Source organism: Dicentrarchus labrax, unplaced genomic scaffold, assembly GCF_905237075.1.
Source record: "Dicentrarchus labrax unplaced genomic scaffold, dlabrax2021, whole genome shotgun sequence".
NCBI lineage: Eukaryota > Metazoa > Chordata > Actinopteri > Moronidae > Dicentrarchus > Dicentrarchus labrax.
In genome coordinates this window covers 412,597-431,157 of record NW_026136742.1, presented here as the reverse complement: position 1 = coordinate 431,157, position 18,561 = coordinate 412,597, and the positions used below count along the sequence as shown (strand labels likewise).

General features: G+C 39.4%; 1 protein-coding gene, 1 long non-coding RNA gene and 1 pseudogene across 19 annotated transcripts in view; all 3 read left to right on the top strand.

Moving 5' to 3' along the window:
• Positions 1-2,879: 2,879 nt before the first annotated feature.
• LOC127359613 (CD276 antigen-like) overlaps positions 2,880-18,561 on the top strand; it is a 60,708-nt gene continuing 45,026 nt past the window's right edge. For 9 of the 18 annotated variants that reach the window (XR_007882673.1, XM_051393572.1, XM_051393570.1 and 6 more), the window contains exons 1-3: positions 2,880-3,086; positions 4,922-5,263; positions 7,233-7,574. Coding sequence is in view for 12 of the 18 variants with exons in the window: in XM_051393572.1 (XP_051249532.1) it covers positions 2,984-3,086; positions 4,922-5,263; positions 7,233-7,574 (787 nt within the window). In the remaining 6 variants the exon portion in view is untranslated. Of the gene's footprint in view, positions 3,087-4,921; positions 5,264-7,232; positions 7,575-7,679; positions 7,725-8,404; positions 8,501-9,082; positions 10,309-18,561 lie in introns of those variants that run through there. The other 9 variants (XR_007882675.1, XR_007882672.1, XR_007882674.1 and 6 more) reach the window with 3 other exon arrangements.
• LOC127359612 (V-set domain-containing T-cell activation inhibitor 1-like) overlaps positions 12,069-18,561 on the top strand; it is a 52,837-nt pseudogene continuing 46,344 nt past the window's right edge.
• Positions 14,882-17,768, top strand: LOC127359625 (uncharacterized). The gene is made up of 2 exons (XR_007882679.1): positions 14,882-16,364; positions 16,712-17,768. It is a non-coding gene; the product is annotated as an uncharacterized LOC127359625 (long non-coding RNA).

Sequence of the window (18,561 nt, the reverse complement as noted above, 5' to 3'; positions counted from 1 at the left end):
CACATTTATTTTTTCTAACTGTAACCATTTCTATATGGCTCTGAACCTAACCAACCAAACCAATGAAGGCAATGAACATGAGCCAATCAGAGGAGTGTTCTTGAGGGGGCTGAGGAGTGTATACCTAGACTCACCAGGAGGTGGCACCACACAGTCAGAAGTAAGGGTGCTCATGTGGACAGAAATCACAAGTCCTCAGTACCTGTGAGCACTGGCTCCATTTCAGGCAGTAAAACTCATTTACATTCTGCTCCCAGTCACCATTTTAGTTCAGATGTTACTAAGTTGTTTGTTGTTGTGTCTTTTTGTGCTGTTGTGTTTTAAATAGTTTTTTGAGGAGTAGATTCCTTAAAACGTGTGTGTGTGTGTGTGTGTGTGTGTGTGTGTGTGTGTGTGTGTGTGTGTGTGTGTTCTTTGCAAATCCAGTAAGCTTGGCCCTGACCTCTGACCCCTTGTGGAGGTGCCCGGAAGATCAATACTTTCTGTTATTATTAGGGTTTTGAGAAGTGTTCTTACCTCGAGCCCAGCTTCTGTACGTGTATACACAGAAGATGAGTATGGCATTGTAGAGGATGAACAGCAGGATGGCACACACCAGGTTGGGCAGAGACATCAGAGGAGGAGGAGGAGGAGGAGAAAAACCTGTAGAGCCAGAGTTTCAAACATGAAACATAATCAGTTCTGTTCTTATTCAAATATCTGCATGTGAATACAGAATCTGGAGGCAAGGGACCAGATTTTGGTAAGGTTAGCAGCTGTGGTTTATTTTTGTAGTGCGAGTTGTATTGACCAATCATGTTTGAGCAGGCTTTGGTTGGCTGCAGGTGAACATTCTGTATGGAGATGGAGCAATCTCAGAATCCGGCTGTCATCTTCCAAAGATGGACCTCTTTATTAGCTTTTTAAAAATGGATGTATATCTGTTTATAGAGATCATCTGAGATTAACCCACACGATTAGCTTGTGTCTCAAGTCGCTAATGGGACTGTAAACAATAACCGGTGCGTGGAAGAGGAAGACTTGGATATCCATTATCCCCAGAGGCTAAATCGAGGCCAGACGATAACTGAGACTGCTGTAATTCAAATGCATTAAAAAACAAAATAAATTAAAACAATGAATATTGAATATTTGTGCAAGTTTTTTAAATTTGAAATTCAGTTGTTCATTAAAGGGACAATGATGGCTAACGTCTCAACAACTCTGCGGGTATGTGAAGCTGCCGTGGTTAAGTTTTAGACAGCAGAAATCACAGCTAGAAAACTTGAAGACTTACTAGAAGACTAATTACTGAAGAGTAGAGCTTTGGTACATATCATGGACATGGGCTGGGGATGAAGAACCCACAAAAATTTGCACTGACTCTGCAGCTTTACAGCACTCCTTAACCTCTTTATGTCATTGTTTTGGTTTCAAAGCACATTAATGAAGCTATGACATTGTTGATATTTAAAAAAACTATTATTCAGCTTTTGAAGATGAAGATTAAATACCATTGTGTAAAAACACACAATAAACCTGCCACAAGAAAAGCTATCTGAGTCACATTTCAGTGAAACAGGATGTAGAGAAACTACATAAAGACATTGATAGACTCAAACAAAGTTAGACTATACTCATCATACTTCACCATGAAACTAACAATGTGCCCCAACCACATCTTTTCACTTCTTCATTTGATTTTTCTGAGTGGGAAATAAAAATCAGCTTGTAAGTTCACAATTGGCCTACATTAAAGTAAATTATTGCTAATTAAGTTGTGATTCATGAATTTCTTAAATAAAAGGGGGGTGCAGAGGTGAGTTTCAACTTACCTCTACCTAGCTTCACAGTAACCATGACGATGGGACTCATCTTTGACCAGCCACTTGACCACCATCTGCTGGTATGATGGAAGACCTGCAACCATGACTCCTTTCAGTGACCTCAATACTGAAACATAGAATTGACTGAACAGCTCTTTGACAGTGTGAACAAAAACTGAACATAAAATCTATATTATATTATAATATATCGGACTGTATTAGACAGTTTCAACCCCAATTTGCTAAAGGGTCTCAGCCTTTTAAGGTCGTGACCAACAGAATAACCGGATCAGGGTTTCTTCCAGAGACTCTTCAGGCATTGCTGTAATGTAACACATGAAAGCAACAAAACTCAGGAACACAGAAGATAATTGCTTTAAGAGCAACTGGTTAAATGTTGGCTTTAATACATGCTTTTTATTTATTGAAATAACAACAGTCAACATGTCTTCTTTAGGCCTAAGAGCTCAATAAAAGATAGAAATAAATGCTCATGAGGAAACTGGCCCTGTTAACATGTATAAAAACAGAGTTTATAGCCTATAGTATTCTGTGTTTTTAAGTTCTGGTCCCCTGTGTTCAATGTCGCTGGATGTCACAATATCTTATTTTATTCTCTACAACTACACGGCGACCCCTCTGGAAATTAACAAATGAACCTCTTGGGGGTCCCAACCCCCAGGTTCAGAGGCAGCAAAACTGTACATTTTCTATTAATGTTAATGCTTTGTATGTTATTGTTCATCCTGAGCTGCAGCAGGCCCTGATGTAAAAGCTTTTTTGCAATTGTGCTGAGGTTAGTGCACTTTATGTATAAACCTCCTGTTTTATTATTTTTATGGTTACTATTTATAACAATGAAATAAAGATGATGTATATTTGTATCATGTGGTTATTTTCTAATTCATTGTCAGCTTCCCTGCCACACTGGCCCACAGTTATTCCAATATTTAAAAAGCTACAGTCATCACAGTTTTAATTTTGTGTCTTCAGATAAACAGTCAAACTGAATGCGTGCAGAAAAACCTGGAGCCCTTAAATGTGTTTGAATATAAATGAGTCATCTGGCAGTTATTGCCTCACAGCACGGAGAAAGTGAAACTAAAGTTTGTTCGTGGTCGGAGAGAGTTCAGCTGGAGCGTATATTTCTTTCATCTTAATCTTTGACATAATGTGACATGAGCTCTCTGAGATCCACTGTGTCTGTTCTTCATCCAGAGATCATGATGGAGTTCATTATTGTGGTTTTGCTTTCTTCTCTCCCTGCGGTGGGGGTTACAGGTGAGATTGTCCTGCTTTAGTGAACAGGTAACAGACAGTACTGGATTCAGCTCTTCCTGCTTTTTGATGTGGTTAAACAATCTCAGACTGTTACAGTTAAATGTTTTTCTAAAACCAGCTTGTTAATGCAGAAAAAGTAATGCTGAGAATCAAATGCTGTTCTGTTTCGGCTTCACGACGGGAATTCCCTTTTTGTTTTTTGGTTTTATCAGCACGTAGCCATTTTGAACGCATTCAGTCATAAACAATATAATCAGATGGTGTTATCAGAACTCAGTGGACTATGTACGCTCAGTCAATGTTTTCCTTATTTAAAATATGTAATATTATATATAATGATAATTCAGTAGAACTGTCCGCAATGTGTAAAAACACATCGTTAAAGAGTTTGTCCAAATACTGAGACATTAATGAAATCATATTCCAATCAAATAAATATAAGTAAGTAATAAAACATTGAACATGAAGCAGACAGATGTTCATGGTAATGTTGCTTTGTCACTCATTAGTTTATTTCCAGCTGTGTGAACGCAGGTTGCAGGTTCCAATGCCACAGTGTGCACACAGATACTGTATTTATTGTTCAGAGGATCCGATACAACCTTTCTATGAGTAACTGGTTGAACCGGATTAACCACTGATGTTTCTGCTGATACAGAACCAACATTTAGAGGAAGTGATATTCTTTTTCAGCACTTTATGTATAATGTGTTACGACTGTTTGAGGCGATCAGCTGACACAACTAACTTGTGATTAGTTCACACTCAATAGATCATCAGTTAAAGAAAGTTAATACACAAACATATTCATATATCTGTGAGCCCTGTGTAGAGACTTAAGAAATATGACTCAGTTAACAGATAATAATATCTCTCTCTCTCTCTCTCTCTCTCTCTCTCTCTCTCTCTGTGTGTGTGTGTGTTTGTTTTTAATGTAACTGCCTTTATTGGCATTACCTTTTAAACAAACATTTTGCCAAAGCAAAAAGTCTATAATATTTTTTTTCTTATACAATAAAATAATTGAATACTAATAACACAATGAAATGTAATGAAAATAAATCTATCTCTCTCACACAAACACAAAGGTTTTAGACAAAAGAAGAAAAATAATTCAGAATGTACCTTTAATTCTTCAGTATATATTTCAAATTTAATTTTTCGGTATATATTTCAAATGTAATTTTAAATATATACTTCTAAGATTTCTATGTGCTCATGTTATATAAACTATTTGTGATATATTGTGATATATATTGTTATCAGTCCTATATAGAATGACATATAGACCAATATATACAGTTATTTATAGGAAATAATCCTGCAGTCCGTCTGGTTGAATGCAAAATGCTTTCACATATAGTTTAATGAGGAAATCCACAACTTTTATTTTAAAGGCACCACAACCAGTTTAAAACAGGGCAATGGCAGCTGGCTGTGTGGGTAGTTCATTTTAGGAGGGGCATTACAGTCACACAGCGGGGCATCCACAGTACTGGCTGTCTGGTCGAGGTATAATTCCTGCCATGATTATAAAATAATGTTTTCAGCTAATTAATCATTAAATCTCTTTATCATAAAAACACTTAGAATCAACCAAATTAAGGCCACATATAAGATCACCGTTCATCCATGAGAAGAAGGTTAAGAGTCAACAGAAAGAACCTCTCCCTGTTCCTTTATGTGCACACACACATTAAACACTGGTGGACACACACTGTCCTTTGAGGAGGAAAGTGTCTCCTCCTTCGTCTCCAGAGGTGCAGCTGGACATTTGATGATATGTATTCGAACCTAACTGCTGTTTCTTGTTTGTTCTTTTGTTTTCCTCACAGCAAACTCACAGTTGATTTGTTCACATCAACCAATCACAGCCCTGCCCGGTGATGATGTCATTCTACCATGTCACCTTGAACCTCCCATCAGTGTTTCTGATGAGACAGTGGAGTGGACCAGACCTGATTTAGACCCAAAGTACATCCACCTTCACCAGGATGGACGATTTATATATAAAACTCAAAATCCATCTTATAATCTCCGCACGGGACTGTTTATGGATGGACTGATGACAGGAAACGTCTCCATGAAAATCTCCAAAGTGAAAGTTTCTGATACAGGAAGATACCAATGTGCCCTTCCCTCATTACAGAAGGAAGCTTCCATCCAGCTCATTGTTAGTAAGTCAGACTGGGTTTTATAAAGGCAGAACATTGACTGAACTCAGTATTTTAATTAAAGGTACAGGAGGCCTGGAGGTTCAGCTCCTCAACCTTTAGAGATGAACCTGTACTGATCCCCAGATGGACTGTGACTGAGTCTGAGGAGTAACACGTACATTGACCTGTGTGAGGGAGTGTAACAGTTGTTTGTAAAGGTTGAGCTGTGCATTGCAAATGCTGCTCTTATAATTCAAAATAATACTGAATCATGAATCTGTCACAGATTCATCTTGTAAGAAAATGTAATGAAAATCAGTTTTCTGATTGATTGTCGGGCGGATCTTGTTAAAACAGGACTCAAAAGCAAGACTCATAACACAGAGATTCAGTTGAATTAGGGATGGGGCCGATCCGATCCAGTATCAGGACCGATACCAGCGTAATTCACGTATCGGAATTTCCTGATCCAACCTGCGCAGAATTCCAATATCCATGAGCCATGTCTGCACTTTAAGGTTGTCTGCTGAAATGACTCCACAGGTGATTCCTGCCGGCCAGTCTGCGAGCTGGCTGCAAACTGTGGAATGGATTTCCTGAACGGAGGCGTGGCTCAGTGAGACACAGAGTTATGAGACACGCCTCCGCTCAGGAAATATATTCCGCAGTTTGCAGACATCTAGCAGGATAGCATTGAGCAACATTGTGTGTGTGTGTGTGTGTGTGTGTGTGTGTGTGTGTGTGTGTGTGTGTGTGTGTGTGTGTGTGTGTGTGTGTGTGTGTGCGTGTGTGTGTGTGTGTGTGTGTGTGTGTGATGTTTACAGTTTTTGCACTTTTCTTATATTTCAGATAATTGACATTTTAAAACCTTGATTTATTGATACTACAAGAGCCACTTGTAAATCTACTTGATTTGTGGTGTTCAGATGCACACTGTTTTATTGATAGTGTGTGTGTGTTTACACTTATTGCACTTTTCTTATATTTCAAGACTCAAATATTTGACATTTTGGGAATTTAATAAATATTGACATGACAATAAATTTGAAACCCTTACAGTTTATAGTTTTTTTTTTTTGCATATTTGTTTTCAGAATGGGATTCTTCCTGTTAACAGGATTTCCTTTTCTGACCTTATACTTACCTCAAGTTGCCTTTTGGGACATACATGCATACATACGTACATGTCATAATTGCCTGTTGAGAGGAGTTTTTTTCAGCCTCATATAAAATCAACAATAATGATATTAATAATATTAAAGCAAACACAGCTCTGGTATCGGAATAGTATCGGTATCGGCCGATATCCAAATTTAGGTATCGGGATCGGATCGGAAGTGAAAAAATGTGGATCGGTGCATCCCTAAGTTGAATAATCAGTTCACTTGTTTAGTAAAGTGCAGAAGTACACAGAAAATCCAACAATAGTGCAAACAAGTTCAAAATCCAAAAACCAAAGCTCATGAAACACAAAGGAATGCTGGGACATTTGATCAGAGACACAAAGACAAACAGAAGGGAGGAAACACTGAGGCTGCGTTTCATCAGTCGTTCACTGGCCCTCGGGGGAATCCCCGTCGCCATCATAAGTGTCGTTCCAATTGTCTGGAAAACTGAAGTGAACTTGGTGAGATGGACCCTCGGAGGGCTGAGGGAGCGAGTGAACAACAATGGTCACTCCGAGGTGGATATCACCCACAATGCATTGCAGTTTACGTCATTGCCGCTATAACGCCGACGGCTGCCAATGAGTAGACTCCAAGGGCAAGTGCGTTTTATTTAAATCCCCCGCTCCTCCCCCGCCCACTTTCCCTCCACGCTCCAAGTGGCCTCCGTGCGATGTATGCTGTTACGCCCTGCTCTCTAAATATCAGCATTAACCATTAAAACCATATCAGTCCACCACTAATACTGTACTAATGAAATATTTTAATATCAGTGTTTAATGATTCTGTAACAGGAAGTGTAAATATGATGTTTGTCTCTGCAGGAGAGCCTAAAGTTATTGGCTCAGACAAACCAGTTACAGTAACAGTCGGTGATAACGTCATCCTGCCATGTCAACTGGAGCCTCCATTCGATGTGACGACTCTAACAGTGGAGTGGACACGTGATGGAAAATATGTGCATGTCTATAGAAGTAGGAAGGACTATCTAACTGATCAGGATGAGAACTTCAGAAATAGAACATCTCTCTTCTATGAAGAAATGATCAGAGGAAACATTTCACTAAAACTGACCAACGTAACTGAACTGGATGCTGGAAGTTACACCTGCTCTGTTCCCAAACTGGAAAGTCAGGTCTGGAGAGGCTTCATTAACCTCACTGTTGGTGAGTACAGCTAACATATTACACATTCAAATGAAATAAGAGGAAATGTTTTTTAGCTCTTAAACACAGTTTACACATTTACAATTTAACACAATTGTCCAACAGAGCCAGTGGAGAACGGGAACAAAGGAGGTCAGACTGATGATACCAGTAAGTAAATATCTTATTTGTCTCCTCATCAGCTGTCATCTCCTGTTGGTCTGAATGTTATCACATATTTTTTTATTTTTTTTTTTTTTTTTTTTACAAAAACAAAGAAAGGTAGTTTTTTTTTTTTTTTCTTTCCAAAATTTTAAAAATTTTTCCTCCTTTTTCTCCCCCCCTTAAAAAATGAACCTGAGAATGAGCATAATATGACCTCTTTACACCTCAAACATAATCAGACAATTGAATGTACTTCTTTAAGCCCATTATAACAAATAATGAACTCATTCATCATCTCAGAGCACACACTGATAGAGGACTACTAAAGGTCCAGTGTTTAACATTCAGGAGGATTATGTTTTTCTACATAGCCCAGAACACATTTGGAAGTTTTATTCACGTGTTTGCAATCTGTAACTTCACCACTAGATGGCACTGAATCCTCCACAGCGGTCCTTTAAATAACCCTGGATCCTCGTATTTCTGGAGAATATTCTCACTGATAATACTGTTTGTTTACTGTTGTGCAATGAAAGAGATTCTAACCAACAGACAGTTTTGGTGGGATGGACTCCAAGTACACATTGAGACCATGAACAGGAGAAGTGGCTGTGGAAATATTGTTGATGGATGTTATTTTGGAACAGTGAAGAACAAATCTCAACATCTTTCCTCTGTTCTTTCAGGTGGTGGCACTGGTGCTATAACTGGCATTGCTCTTGGTGTCATTGCTGTCATTGCCATTGTAGCAGTTGCTGTATTGATGAAACGTAGAAAGATCAGTAAGTCAATAATCTTCTCTCTCTCCATTTTCTCCATTTAAAAAGACAGTTTACAGTTTTTCAGTCAGTCTTCAAACAACAGTGAACAGTGAAACAGGTTTTTCTTGCTGTAATGGTTCCTCCTGTTATACTGGACATTAAAGATCTCTTCCTAAAGTACTTTCAATGGAAGTGATGAGGGGAACAATCTACAGTCCTCCTTACATGGAAACATGTTTTCAGAAGTGTATCTAAAGCTAATATCAGCTAATATGTGTTTATAACTCCATCATTTATTTAGAAATCATTTATTGGGGGGTCTGCACCCTGCCTCTCATGTACAGTGTGTCTGAGCTTTCTCACTATCCTGCTGTCTGATTATGATGGTTGATCTGGGACAAGCTCCTTTACTTGTAGTTCCTCACTGTCAATAACAACAAGTGTCATCACTCCACTGCTGACTGACTCTGCTTGGGCTGATAAAATAATCGCCCTTTTCACATCCTATTCTCACTTTTCCTCTAAACTCAACCCAGAGCACTCAAACTACAGAAAATCACTGACTGATAACTTGTTTTGTGTTGTTGATTATGTGTTCAAGAGGACAAGAGAGAGAATATCTTCCAGCACAGAGGGACAATGCTGGGGGCAACAATGCTGAAGCAATCCCGTTGGAATAACGACAGACAAATCCAAATATCTTTGATCAGGTATATCCAGTAAAACATCAGAGTTAATAAAAAACAATGTGAAATAATAACTTTCACATTCTGAAAATATAATTTTATTAAACATTAATTGCATACTTTGAGTCTTTAGTAACTGGGACTATATTCCACCCTGTCTCATTCATTCATTTCATCCAGTTAAACACTGAACTCTCTGGTGTTCCTGTTTGTCTTTAACAATGTTCTGATGTCAAAATGTCAGAATGTGTTTTTCTAAAGGTTCATACAGTCAGTACAGACTGAAGGTATGTGAGAGCTTTACATTTGTATTCACTGTAAACTGGATGATGATAGCAGGTAACTTCTCTTGTTTGACCTCATGGTGGCGCTGTGTATCAGTAAGTACCATCTGCAAGTACTCAGTGTGCAGTAAAATGTTCCCTGTCATATAAATTATATTGTTGACTTGATGTGACAGCTGTAGATGTTTAATGAGCTCATTTTAACTTCTTTATACACATTTGGGTAGTTTAATCTATATACAGCAATGCATCATATTCTATCAGATCATAACATAGTTTAACATAGTTGTCCTGTAAGGTTCTCACCTGTAAAAAGACAGAAACAGCCCATTTTAAAATTTTACATATACCTGAGTAAATGTACGATATGTAAGATATTACAGGATAAACATTAAATAGAGCTACGCTGAAACGTATCATTATATATTATATATAAGTATTTATTTTTTACTCTGTAAATACTGTAAAAACTTGTAAATGACAAAAATATTGTTCAAGTATTTGTTGGTTGAATATATTCTGAAAGGTTTATGAATGATGTCGACCTGAGGTACGTGTGCAGGAACGTTTAAAAAAAAAACACTTTAAATCCAGAATTTCCAACAAAGTGATTTAAAAATGACAGAAGTTCTTTTTGATATTTGCTGCAAATGATTACACTGGACCTTTAATAGTGTGTTTGTAGTGTGCCTCATGTTATCTAGCTTCATTTTCTACTTCAACATCTATTTTAAAAAGCAATATACTGTATATATAAAATGGTTCTAGTTTTATACCAGCATGCTCAAAATCAGACATTGTCAGTTTTATAAACCGTGATTGTTGTTTGTTTATGAAAATAAATTTATTTTTTAACTTGTTCATGGCCTTTTTCTTACATTTTTAATTGATCAACATTTCCTCCCTCATTAAAGGACTTTTGGTTTAACACCAGTTCCTGAATTGGGCTAAAAAAGGTGCAAATTCAGCACAATCCTAACCACAATTTACCTGTAACCAATACTTTTTGCTGTTTTCTCTGCATTAAACTAGCTATGTGTTTACAAAGAGACACAGTTACACAGGCAATAATTACCCCCTGTATTCTCCCCATATTCTGCCCCTCACATTTATTTTGTCTAACTGTAACCATTTCTATATGGCTCTGAACCTAACCAACCAAACCAATGACGGCAATGAACACGAGCCAATCAGAGGAGTGTTCTTATGAGGGGGCTGAGGAGTGTATACCTAGACTCACCAGGAGGTGGCACCACACAGTCAGAAGTAAGGGTGCTCATGTGGACAGAAATCACAAGTCCTCAGTACCTGTGAGCACTGGCTCCATTTCAGGCAGTAAAACTCATTTACATTCTGCTCCCAGTCACCATTTTAGTTCAGATGTTACTAAGTTGTTGAGTTTTAACTGCTCCATGATGTCCCATATACACAGCACTGCACTCTAGTGACACAGGAGGATGTAACAGGAAAGTTAGACACTATATTCACAGAGAATTTAACCATACATCTATTGTGTAACAGAGAGCAACAGTTACAATCTACACATTTCCAGATAGCTGGAGCTGTATGCGAGCTTGATTTGAGACATCACAAACAGTCAATCCTGGTCCAGTCTGCAACTTATACAAGTGAAGCCACCAGTGACACTGAGAATGGATCTACAGTGAAGTAGGAGACATGTGACACACACAATTGTATTAACTTTTTATTAATTAATGCACATCTGGAGGGGATCTTTACATAAACCATGGAAGCATCATGTAGCTAAGACATGATACAAATAAGCAAATACAACATTTATTAAATTATATAAATGATCAGTTGGATCACCTGCTTCTCCAGACTTTACATGTTTCAAACACTGAAAGATTCCTGACAATGTTTTTACACTTGACTGCAGCTCAGAATATCAATTTAACTTTAACTGAACATTTTAACCAGCTTTATGATACTGGTTGTACAAGATCACCGAGGTTAGGATAAGTGCAGCCAGGAAACCCAGAGAGAGCCAGACTAAGGTGGACTTTGAGACACAGGGCCCTGGTCCCTTCTGGTCAGAGTGGTTGCAGAGTATCTGGACATTCGTGTGGGTTTGCAAATCCAGAATCTGGAGGCCGGGGACAAGATTTTAGTAAGGGGATTGCAGCTAGTTGTATGTAAATTCAAGATGTAAATGAGTCAAAGGTTTGTTAAAGTATGTAAATGTAACCCCCCTCTCAGCAAATGTATAAATGAAAATGCCAGACTCCCCAAAGGTGTCCTGTTTAAAGTGAAAATGTAATTTCATTTAAAGCTTCAGCATTTATAATTATCTACCCGTTTCATTATTTTTATGGTTACTATTTATAACACTAAAATAAAGATTATGTATATTTGTATTCTGTGGTTATTTTCTAAATTAGTGGCTAGCTCCCTCCCTCTCAGCAAAACCCATGTTTTTTTTTTTTTAAAAAAAATAGTTATCACAGTTTTAATCTTGGGTCATCACATAAACATGCATCTTATATCATGCCAGAAAACCGGGAGTCTTTGGATGTGTTTGAATACGGTGATCGCTGGCATATTGACTCCAGAAAAAGGAAACTAAAGTTCATTCTGGTCAGAGAGTTCAGCTGGACCCTTTTATCTTAATCTTTCACACAGTGTGACATGAGCTCTCTGAGATCCACTGTGTCTGTTCTTCATCCAGAGATCATGATGGAGTTCTTTATTGTGGTTTTGCTGTCTTCTCTCCCTGCGGTGGGGGTTACAGGTGAGATTGTCCTGCTTTAGTGAACAGGTAACAGACAGTGCTGGATTCAGCTCTTCCTGCTTTTTGATGTGGTTAAACAATCTCAGACTGTTACAGTTAAATGTTTTTCTAAAACCAGCTTGTTAATGCAGAAAAAGTAATGCTGAGAATCAAATGCTGTTCTGTTTGATCTGTTTTAGCTTCACAGTGATTTCCATTTTGGATAACATTTACAGATTGTATCAGCACGTCACCATTTTGAACGCATTCAGTCATAAACAATATAATCAGATGGTGTTATCAGAACTCAGTGGACTATGTACACTCAGTCAATGTTTTCCTTATTTAAAATATGTAATATTATATATAATAATAATTCAGTAGAACTTTCCGCAATGTGTAAAAACACATCGATAAAGAGTTTGTCCAAATACTGAGACATTAATGAAATCGTATTCCAATCAAATAAATATAAGTAAGTAATAAAACATTGAACATGAAGCAGACAAATGTTCATGGTAATGTTGCTTTGTCACTCATTAGTTTATTTCCAGCTGTGTGAACGCAGGTTGCTGGTTCCAATGCAGTTCTCTGCTTCTCTGTGCTTCATCTGTTGAGTCTGTGACCCAGAATAGACTGTAAAATAACTCACTTTACACTGGAGACACTCAGATCTCAGATCAGGTAAAGAAAGAACTCTGAGAGCACCAACAATTATATATATAGATATGACGCAGTGTGCACACAGATCCTGTATTTCCTCATTAGAGGATACAATACAACCTTTCTATGAGTAACTGGCTCAACCGGATTATTCTCTGATGTTTCTGCTGATACAGAACCAACATTTAGAGGAAGTGATATTTTTTTTTAGCACTTTATGTATAATGTGTTACGACTGTTTGAGGCGATCAGCTGACACAACTAACTTGTGATTAGTTCACACTGAATAGATCATCAGTTGAAGAAAGTTAATACACAGTTACTGCACACATTAACTGATATGTGACCAATTAGATGGATAAAGTTTATTTTCAATACCTTGCATTTGCTCAGCATTTATATTTCTGTGAGCCTCGTGTAGAGACTTGTTGACTTGTTAAATATTAGAAGGTACCTTTATTTTTCAGTATATATTTAAAATGTAATAAGATTTCTATGTGCTCATGTTATATAAACTATTTATTCACTGAAAATGTGATATATTGTGATATACAGTATATTGTTATCAGTCCTATATAGAATGACATATAGACCAATATATACAGTTATTTATAGGAAATAATCCTGCAGTCGATCTTTTGAGTTTTAATTTAAAAGGCACCACAGCCAGTTTGAAACAGGGCAATGGCAGCTGACTGTGTGAGTACCGTAAAACTTCCAATAAAAGCAGGGTCCCTAATAGACGCAGGCCCCCATTAAAAGCCTGATGTGGCTACACGTTTTGACAAATAAACGCAGGCCCCCAATAGAGGCCTGGTGTGGATTCTATCTAAATTATTTTGATGTATAAAACCTCTTAAAACCCACCGGGTCGCCCGCCTGAACGACTTTTAAGCCTTTTAGATCTCCTACACAAACATATGGTAAACGTTTAAACGTCCGTCAATATGGAGATAATGCACATCGTTAGATCAGTTAGATTCTCCACAGTTCAATCCTTCAGTTCATTTAACACAAACTATGAACACCAACGCATAATTCATTCAGACTTACCGGTAGCATGGTAAATAAGAGAGACGGAAAAAAAAGGCTTACTTCTAACGGTTCTGACGGTCTGTGTCCGTTCCTCCATTGTTTATATTCCTTCAATCTGCAAGGGTCCACGGATCAAAAGAATCAATGGGTTTCATTAAATGAATCCGAGTTGTGAATAATATCATGTGAAGTCCGTTGCTCACTGTCTGTTTTCTGTCTGTATGCTGGCTGCCGTAAATCTCCCGCTGCCGTAAAACGACGTTCACGTTCAGGCGTCATGGCGGCGGCACAGAGAAAAAAGTACGACCTGAAATTCAAGCTGTCCGTTGTCAAATGTGCCGAACAAAACTCAGGAGAAGCAGCAAGACATTTCTCTGTTGATCCAAAAAGAGTGAGAGAATGGCGACAGTAAAAGGGTGAGACTGCGCGGTGGAGGGAGGAAGAAGTCTAGTGAAGAAGGCTAAAGAAATTCACGCCACAGCGAGTGACAGCACTGATGTGGATGTCTTTGCTGGGCTGGCTTGATAAATTCCTCCATCGCAATAACCTGTCTGTCAGAAGATGTACAACTGTTGCTCAGAAAGACGCCAGGCACTTCACCGGGAAGCTGGTGAATTTTGTCACATTCACAACGCGTTTGATTGAGAAAAGGAAGGAACAGGTGAAGAACATCATAGCTATGGATGAGACGGCGGTCTGGTTTGATATGGTTGCCTCGACTATGGTGGATGTGAGAGGTTCCACTGAAAACTACGGGCCACGAGAAGATAGATCATACATGAAAATCACTCACCTTTCGGCGAAATTCGCCGTTTTGAAACCAAAATAGGTGACCTACGTGAATCGTGTAGATTCGATGAGAAAACGTTTGGGGGGGGTTGTAGGTACTTATACAGAGATTCAGTGCGAACAGGTGCGCGTGCCAGAAGGGAGCGCAGTCAGGAAATATTAGCACGAAGGGCCTTGCATCACAAGTTTCTTTCTCTGGGAAGGTCGGGGGGGGGGAATACCATTACCTGATTGGTTTACAAGCAGTTCGCTTCGCTCGTGTTTTAATATTTTCTGCTAACTTGTATAGCTAACGGTAAATCACAAAAAAGAAATAATAACATAACATTGTATTGGCTGTCAATCATGATGGAAGAGTAGACAAGTTAAGTTACAGCATGTCCACCATCTCTTGTGGGGGTTATGCATTAAGCCACATTGTGCCTCATATACTGTAAATGTTAGACCCAGTGACAGGCTGGCTGACAATGCTTCATGCATAATACTTAGTAAGGAGGACATAATATTTTTGACTCATGGCTGAAGTTAAGTTTCTCCAGCTCTCCCCAGGTTGGCAAAAAATGAATCAGATTGATGCTTTAAAATATGGAATATTCCAAATTTTCTTCCAGGGGGAGCAAGCCTCCAGACCCCCCTACAGGGGTAATATCCTTCTCACCTTTTTCACCCCTGACCTGTTTCCATGCCTGTACATAGATAGATAGATAGATAGATAGATAGATAGATAACTTTATTAATCCCACAATGGGGAAATTCACTTGTCACAGCAACATTTGAGTGAAATAAATACAGATATAAAAAACAGGAACATTTGCATACAGCAGGTCCAAGGTCTTATTGTCTCTGCTGGTGCATGTGACACACTGGTGGAAGGTTGGGAGTGTGGACGAGAGAGAAACGTGGTTGAAGGCCCCTGTGATGATGATGATGATGAAGGCCCCTGTGATGATGATGATGATGAAGGCCTCCGGGTGTTTCGTTTGTAGTCCTGCAGTCACAGTGTGGATGACGTCACACGCTGCTTCTGCTTTCTCAAACGGAGGAATATAGACAGTGATGATGATGATGATGATGATGAATATAGTCAGTGATGATGATAACACTGGAAAGTTCCCGTGGCAGATAACACGGACGGTGACAGCTCGATGTCCGGGCTGCAGACTCTCTTTCACACAGACGTGCCCGGTTGTACCACCTGTTGTTGATGAGCACGGACAGTCCCCCTCCTTTCTTCATGCCGGTCCCGGTGCTGTCCCTGTCAGCTCGAACCGTCTGGAAGCCGGGAATGGTGACGTTGGAGTCCGGTATCTGCTCGTGTAGCCACGTTTGTTTCCAGTGATGACTGCAGGGATGAAGAGTTTAAAGCTCCTCTTCTTCATCCTCCGTTTAACCCCCGCTCTGCAGCCTCACCGTCTCCTCAGCTCCTCCGGTATGGAGGCTCTCTCTCCGGTCAGGATGCTCGGGTACCTCAGGGCGATCATCTGGTCTCGGGTGTAAACAGTGCTCAAAAACGCCAAAAAAGTATTTAGGCGACGTGAACAAAGTAGTGAGAGAGTAAGAGAACAGTTAAAAATAGCAAAAGACACACTAAAACTCCAACAATGATAGGAGCTGCCTTGACAGGCTGCTGTTGTCTGAGTCACTTGACCGTGGTGCTGGCTGCGAGAGCGGACGGGACAAAACTGAAACCTTATGTGGTTTTTCAAAGGGAGAGTCAGGGAAGTCAAGGCAATGCAAACCATCAGTGGAGTGGTGGTAGCATCCTCCACTAATGGCTGGATGAATGAGGATTTGACTGCAGACTGGCTGAGAAAAGTGGCGGGAAAACATCTGCTAGCCTGGGATTCTTACCGATGTCACATCAGCGCTGCCACCAAAGTGGAGCTCAAACGGGGATACAACGTAACCATGGCTGTCATACCTGGAGGTTGTACCAAATACATCCAGGCCCCTGATGTCATGTGGAATCAACCGTTCAAAGCCAGTCTGCATGAATCGTATGACAACTGGATGGGAGGGGATTCAGACAAGGAATACACCACAGGCGGGAATATGAGAGCCCCAGCTCGGCGCTTACTCGTAGCCTGGGTCCTTAAAGCGTGGGACGAGCTGGATGCGGAGCTGGTGAAAAACTCCTTCAAGGTGTGTGTGTGTGTGTGTGTGTGTGTGTGTGTGTGTGTGTGTGTGTGTGTGTGAGCCCGCGCGCATTGTGGTCTACCTGATTTTTAGTTTTTTCCATACACCACTGATTTGTTAAAACCTGTGCAAATAAAACCTGAAATACCACAACTATGGTAAAACCTTCAGCTTTCATTCTTTCTAAGGTGCGCTCTCTCTCTCTCTCTCTCTCTCTCTCTCTCTCTCTCTCTCTCTCTCTCTCTCTCTCTCTCTCTCTCTCTCTCTCTCTCTGCACACCAGGTTGGCCTAGATGCGCTGTCTCTCTCAGAGCTAGACTAAGTGAATGATTAGTAATTCATATGTTGTTTGATATCCTAATTTTTTTTTTTTTTTACAAATAAGATTGATACTGTTTTAAATAAACAATAGTATTTCCCATATTTGGTGAGCAAGAATTTTGTGCTAAATTACTTAAACGCCTGTCTCTAATAGATGCACGTCCCCAATAGAGGCAGGGTGCGTTCAGTGATTTAAGCAAATAAACACCCGGGCTATTATTATTAGTTTTACGGTAGTTCATTTTAGGAGGGGCATTGCAGTCAGACATAATTAAATCTCTTAATCATAAAACCATTCAGAATAAACTAAATTAAGTCCTCAATCTTATAGTTTCTGACCAACAGACACTTTTTAACTCCTGGTATAATTTTTCCATGTAAATTCATTATTGAGGCCACATATACGATGAGAAGAAGGTTAGGAGCCAGGAGTCAACAGAAACAACCTCTCCCTGTTCCTTTATGTGCACACACACATTAAACACTGGTGGACACACACTGTCCTTTGAGGAGGAAAGTGTCTCCTCCCTCGTCTACAGAGGTGCAGCTGGACATTTGATGATATGTATTTTAACCTAACTGCTGTTTCTTGTTTGTTCTTTTGTTTTCCTCACAGCAAACTCACAGTTGATTTGTTCACATCAACCAATCACAGCCCTGCCGGGTGATGATGTCATTCTACCATGTCACCTTGAACCTCCCATCAGTGTTTCTGATGAGACAGTGGAGTGGACCAGACCTGATTTAGACCCAAAGTACATCCACCTTCACCAGGATGGACGATTTATATATAAAACTCAAAATCCATCTTACTTTCAACGCACGAGACTGTTTGTGGATGAACTGATGACAGGAAACGTCTCCATGAAAATCTTCAAAGTGAAAGTTTCTGATACAGGAAGATACCAATGTGCCCTTCCCTCATTACAGAAGGAAGCTTCCATCCAGCTCATTGTTAGTAAGTCAGACTGGGTTTTATAAAGGCAGAACATTGACTGAGCTCAGTATTTTAATTAAAGGTACAGGAGGACTGGAGGTTCAGCTCCTCAACCTTTAGAGATGAACCTGTACTGATCCCCAGATGGAGTGTGACTGAGTCTGAGGAGTAACACGTACATTGACCTGTGTGAGGGAGTGTAACAGTTGTTTGTAAAGGTTGAGCTGTGCATTGTGCATCACAAATGCTGCTCTTATAATTTAAAATAATACTGAATCATGAATCTGTCACAGATTCATCTTGTAAGAAAATGTAATGAAAATCAGTTTTCTGATTGATTGTCGGGGCGGATCTTGTTAAAACAGGACTCAAAAGCACGACTCATAACACAGAGATTCAGTTGAATTAGGGATGGGGCCGATCCGATCCAGTATCAGGACCGATACCAGCGTAATTCACGTATCGGAATTTCCCGATCCAACCTCTGCAGATTTCCAATAT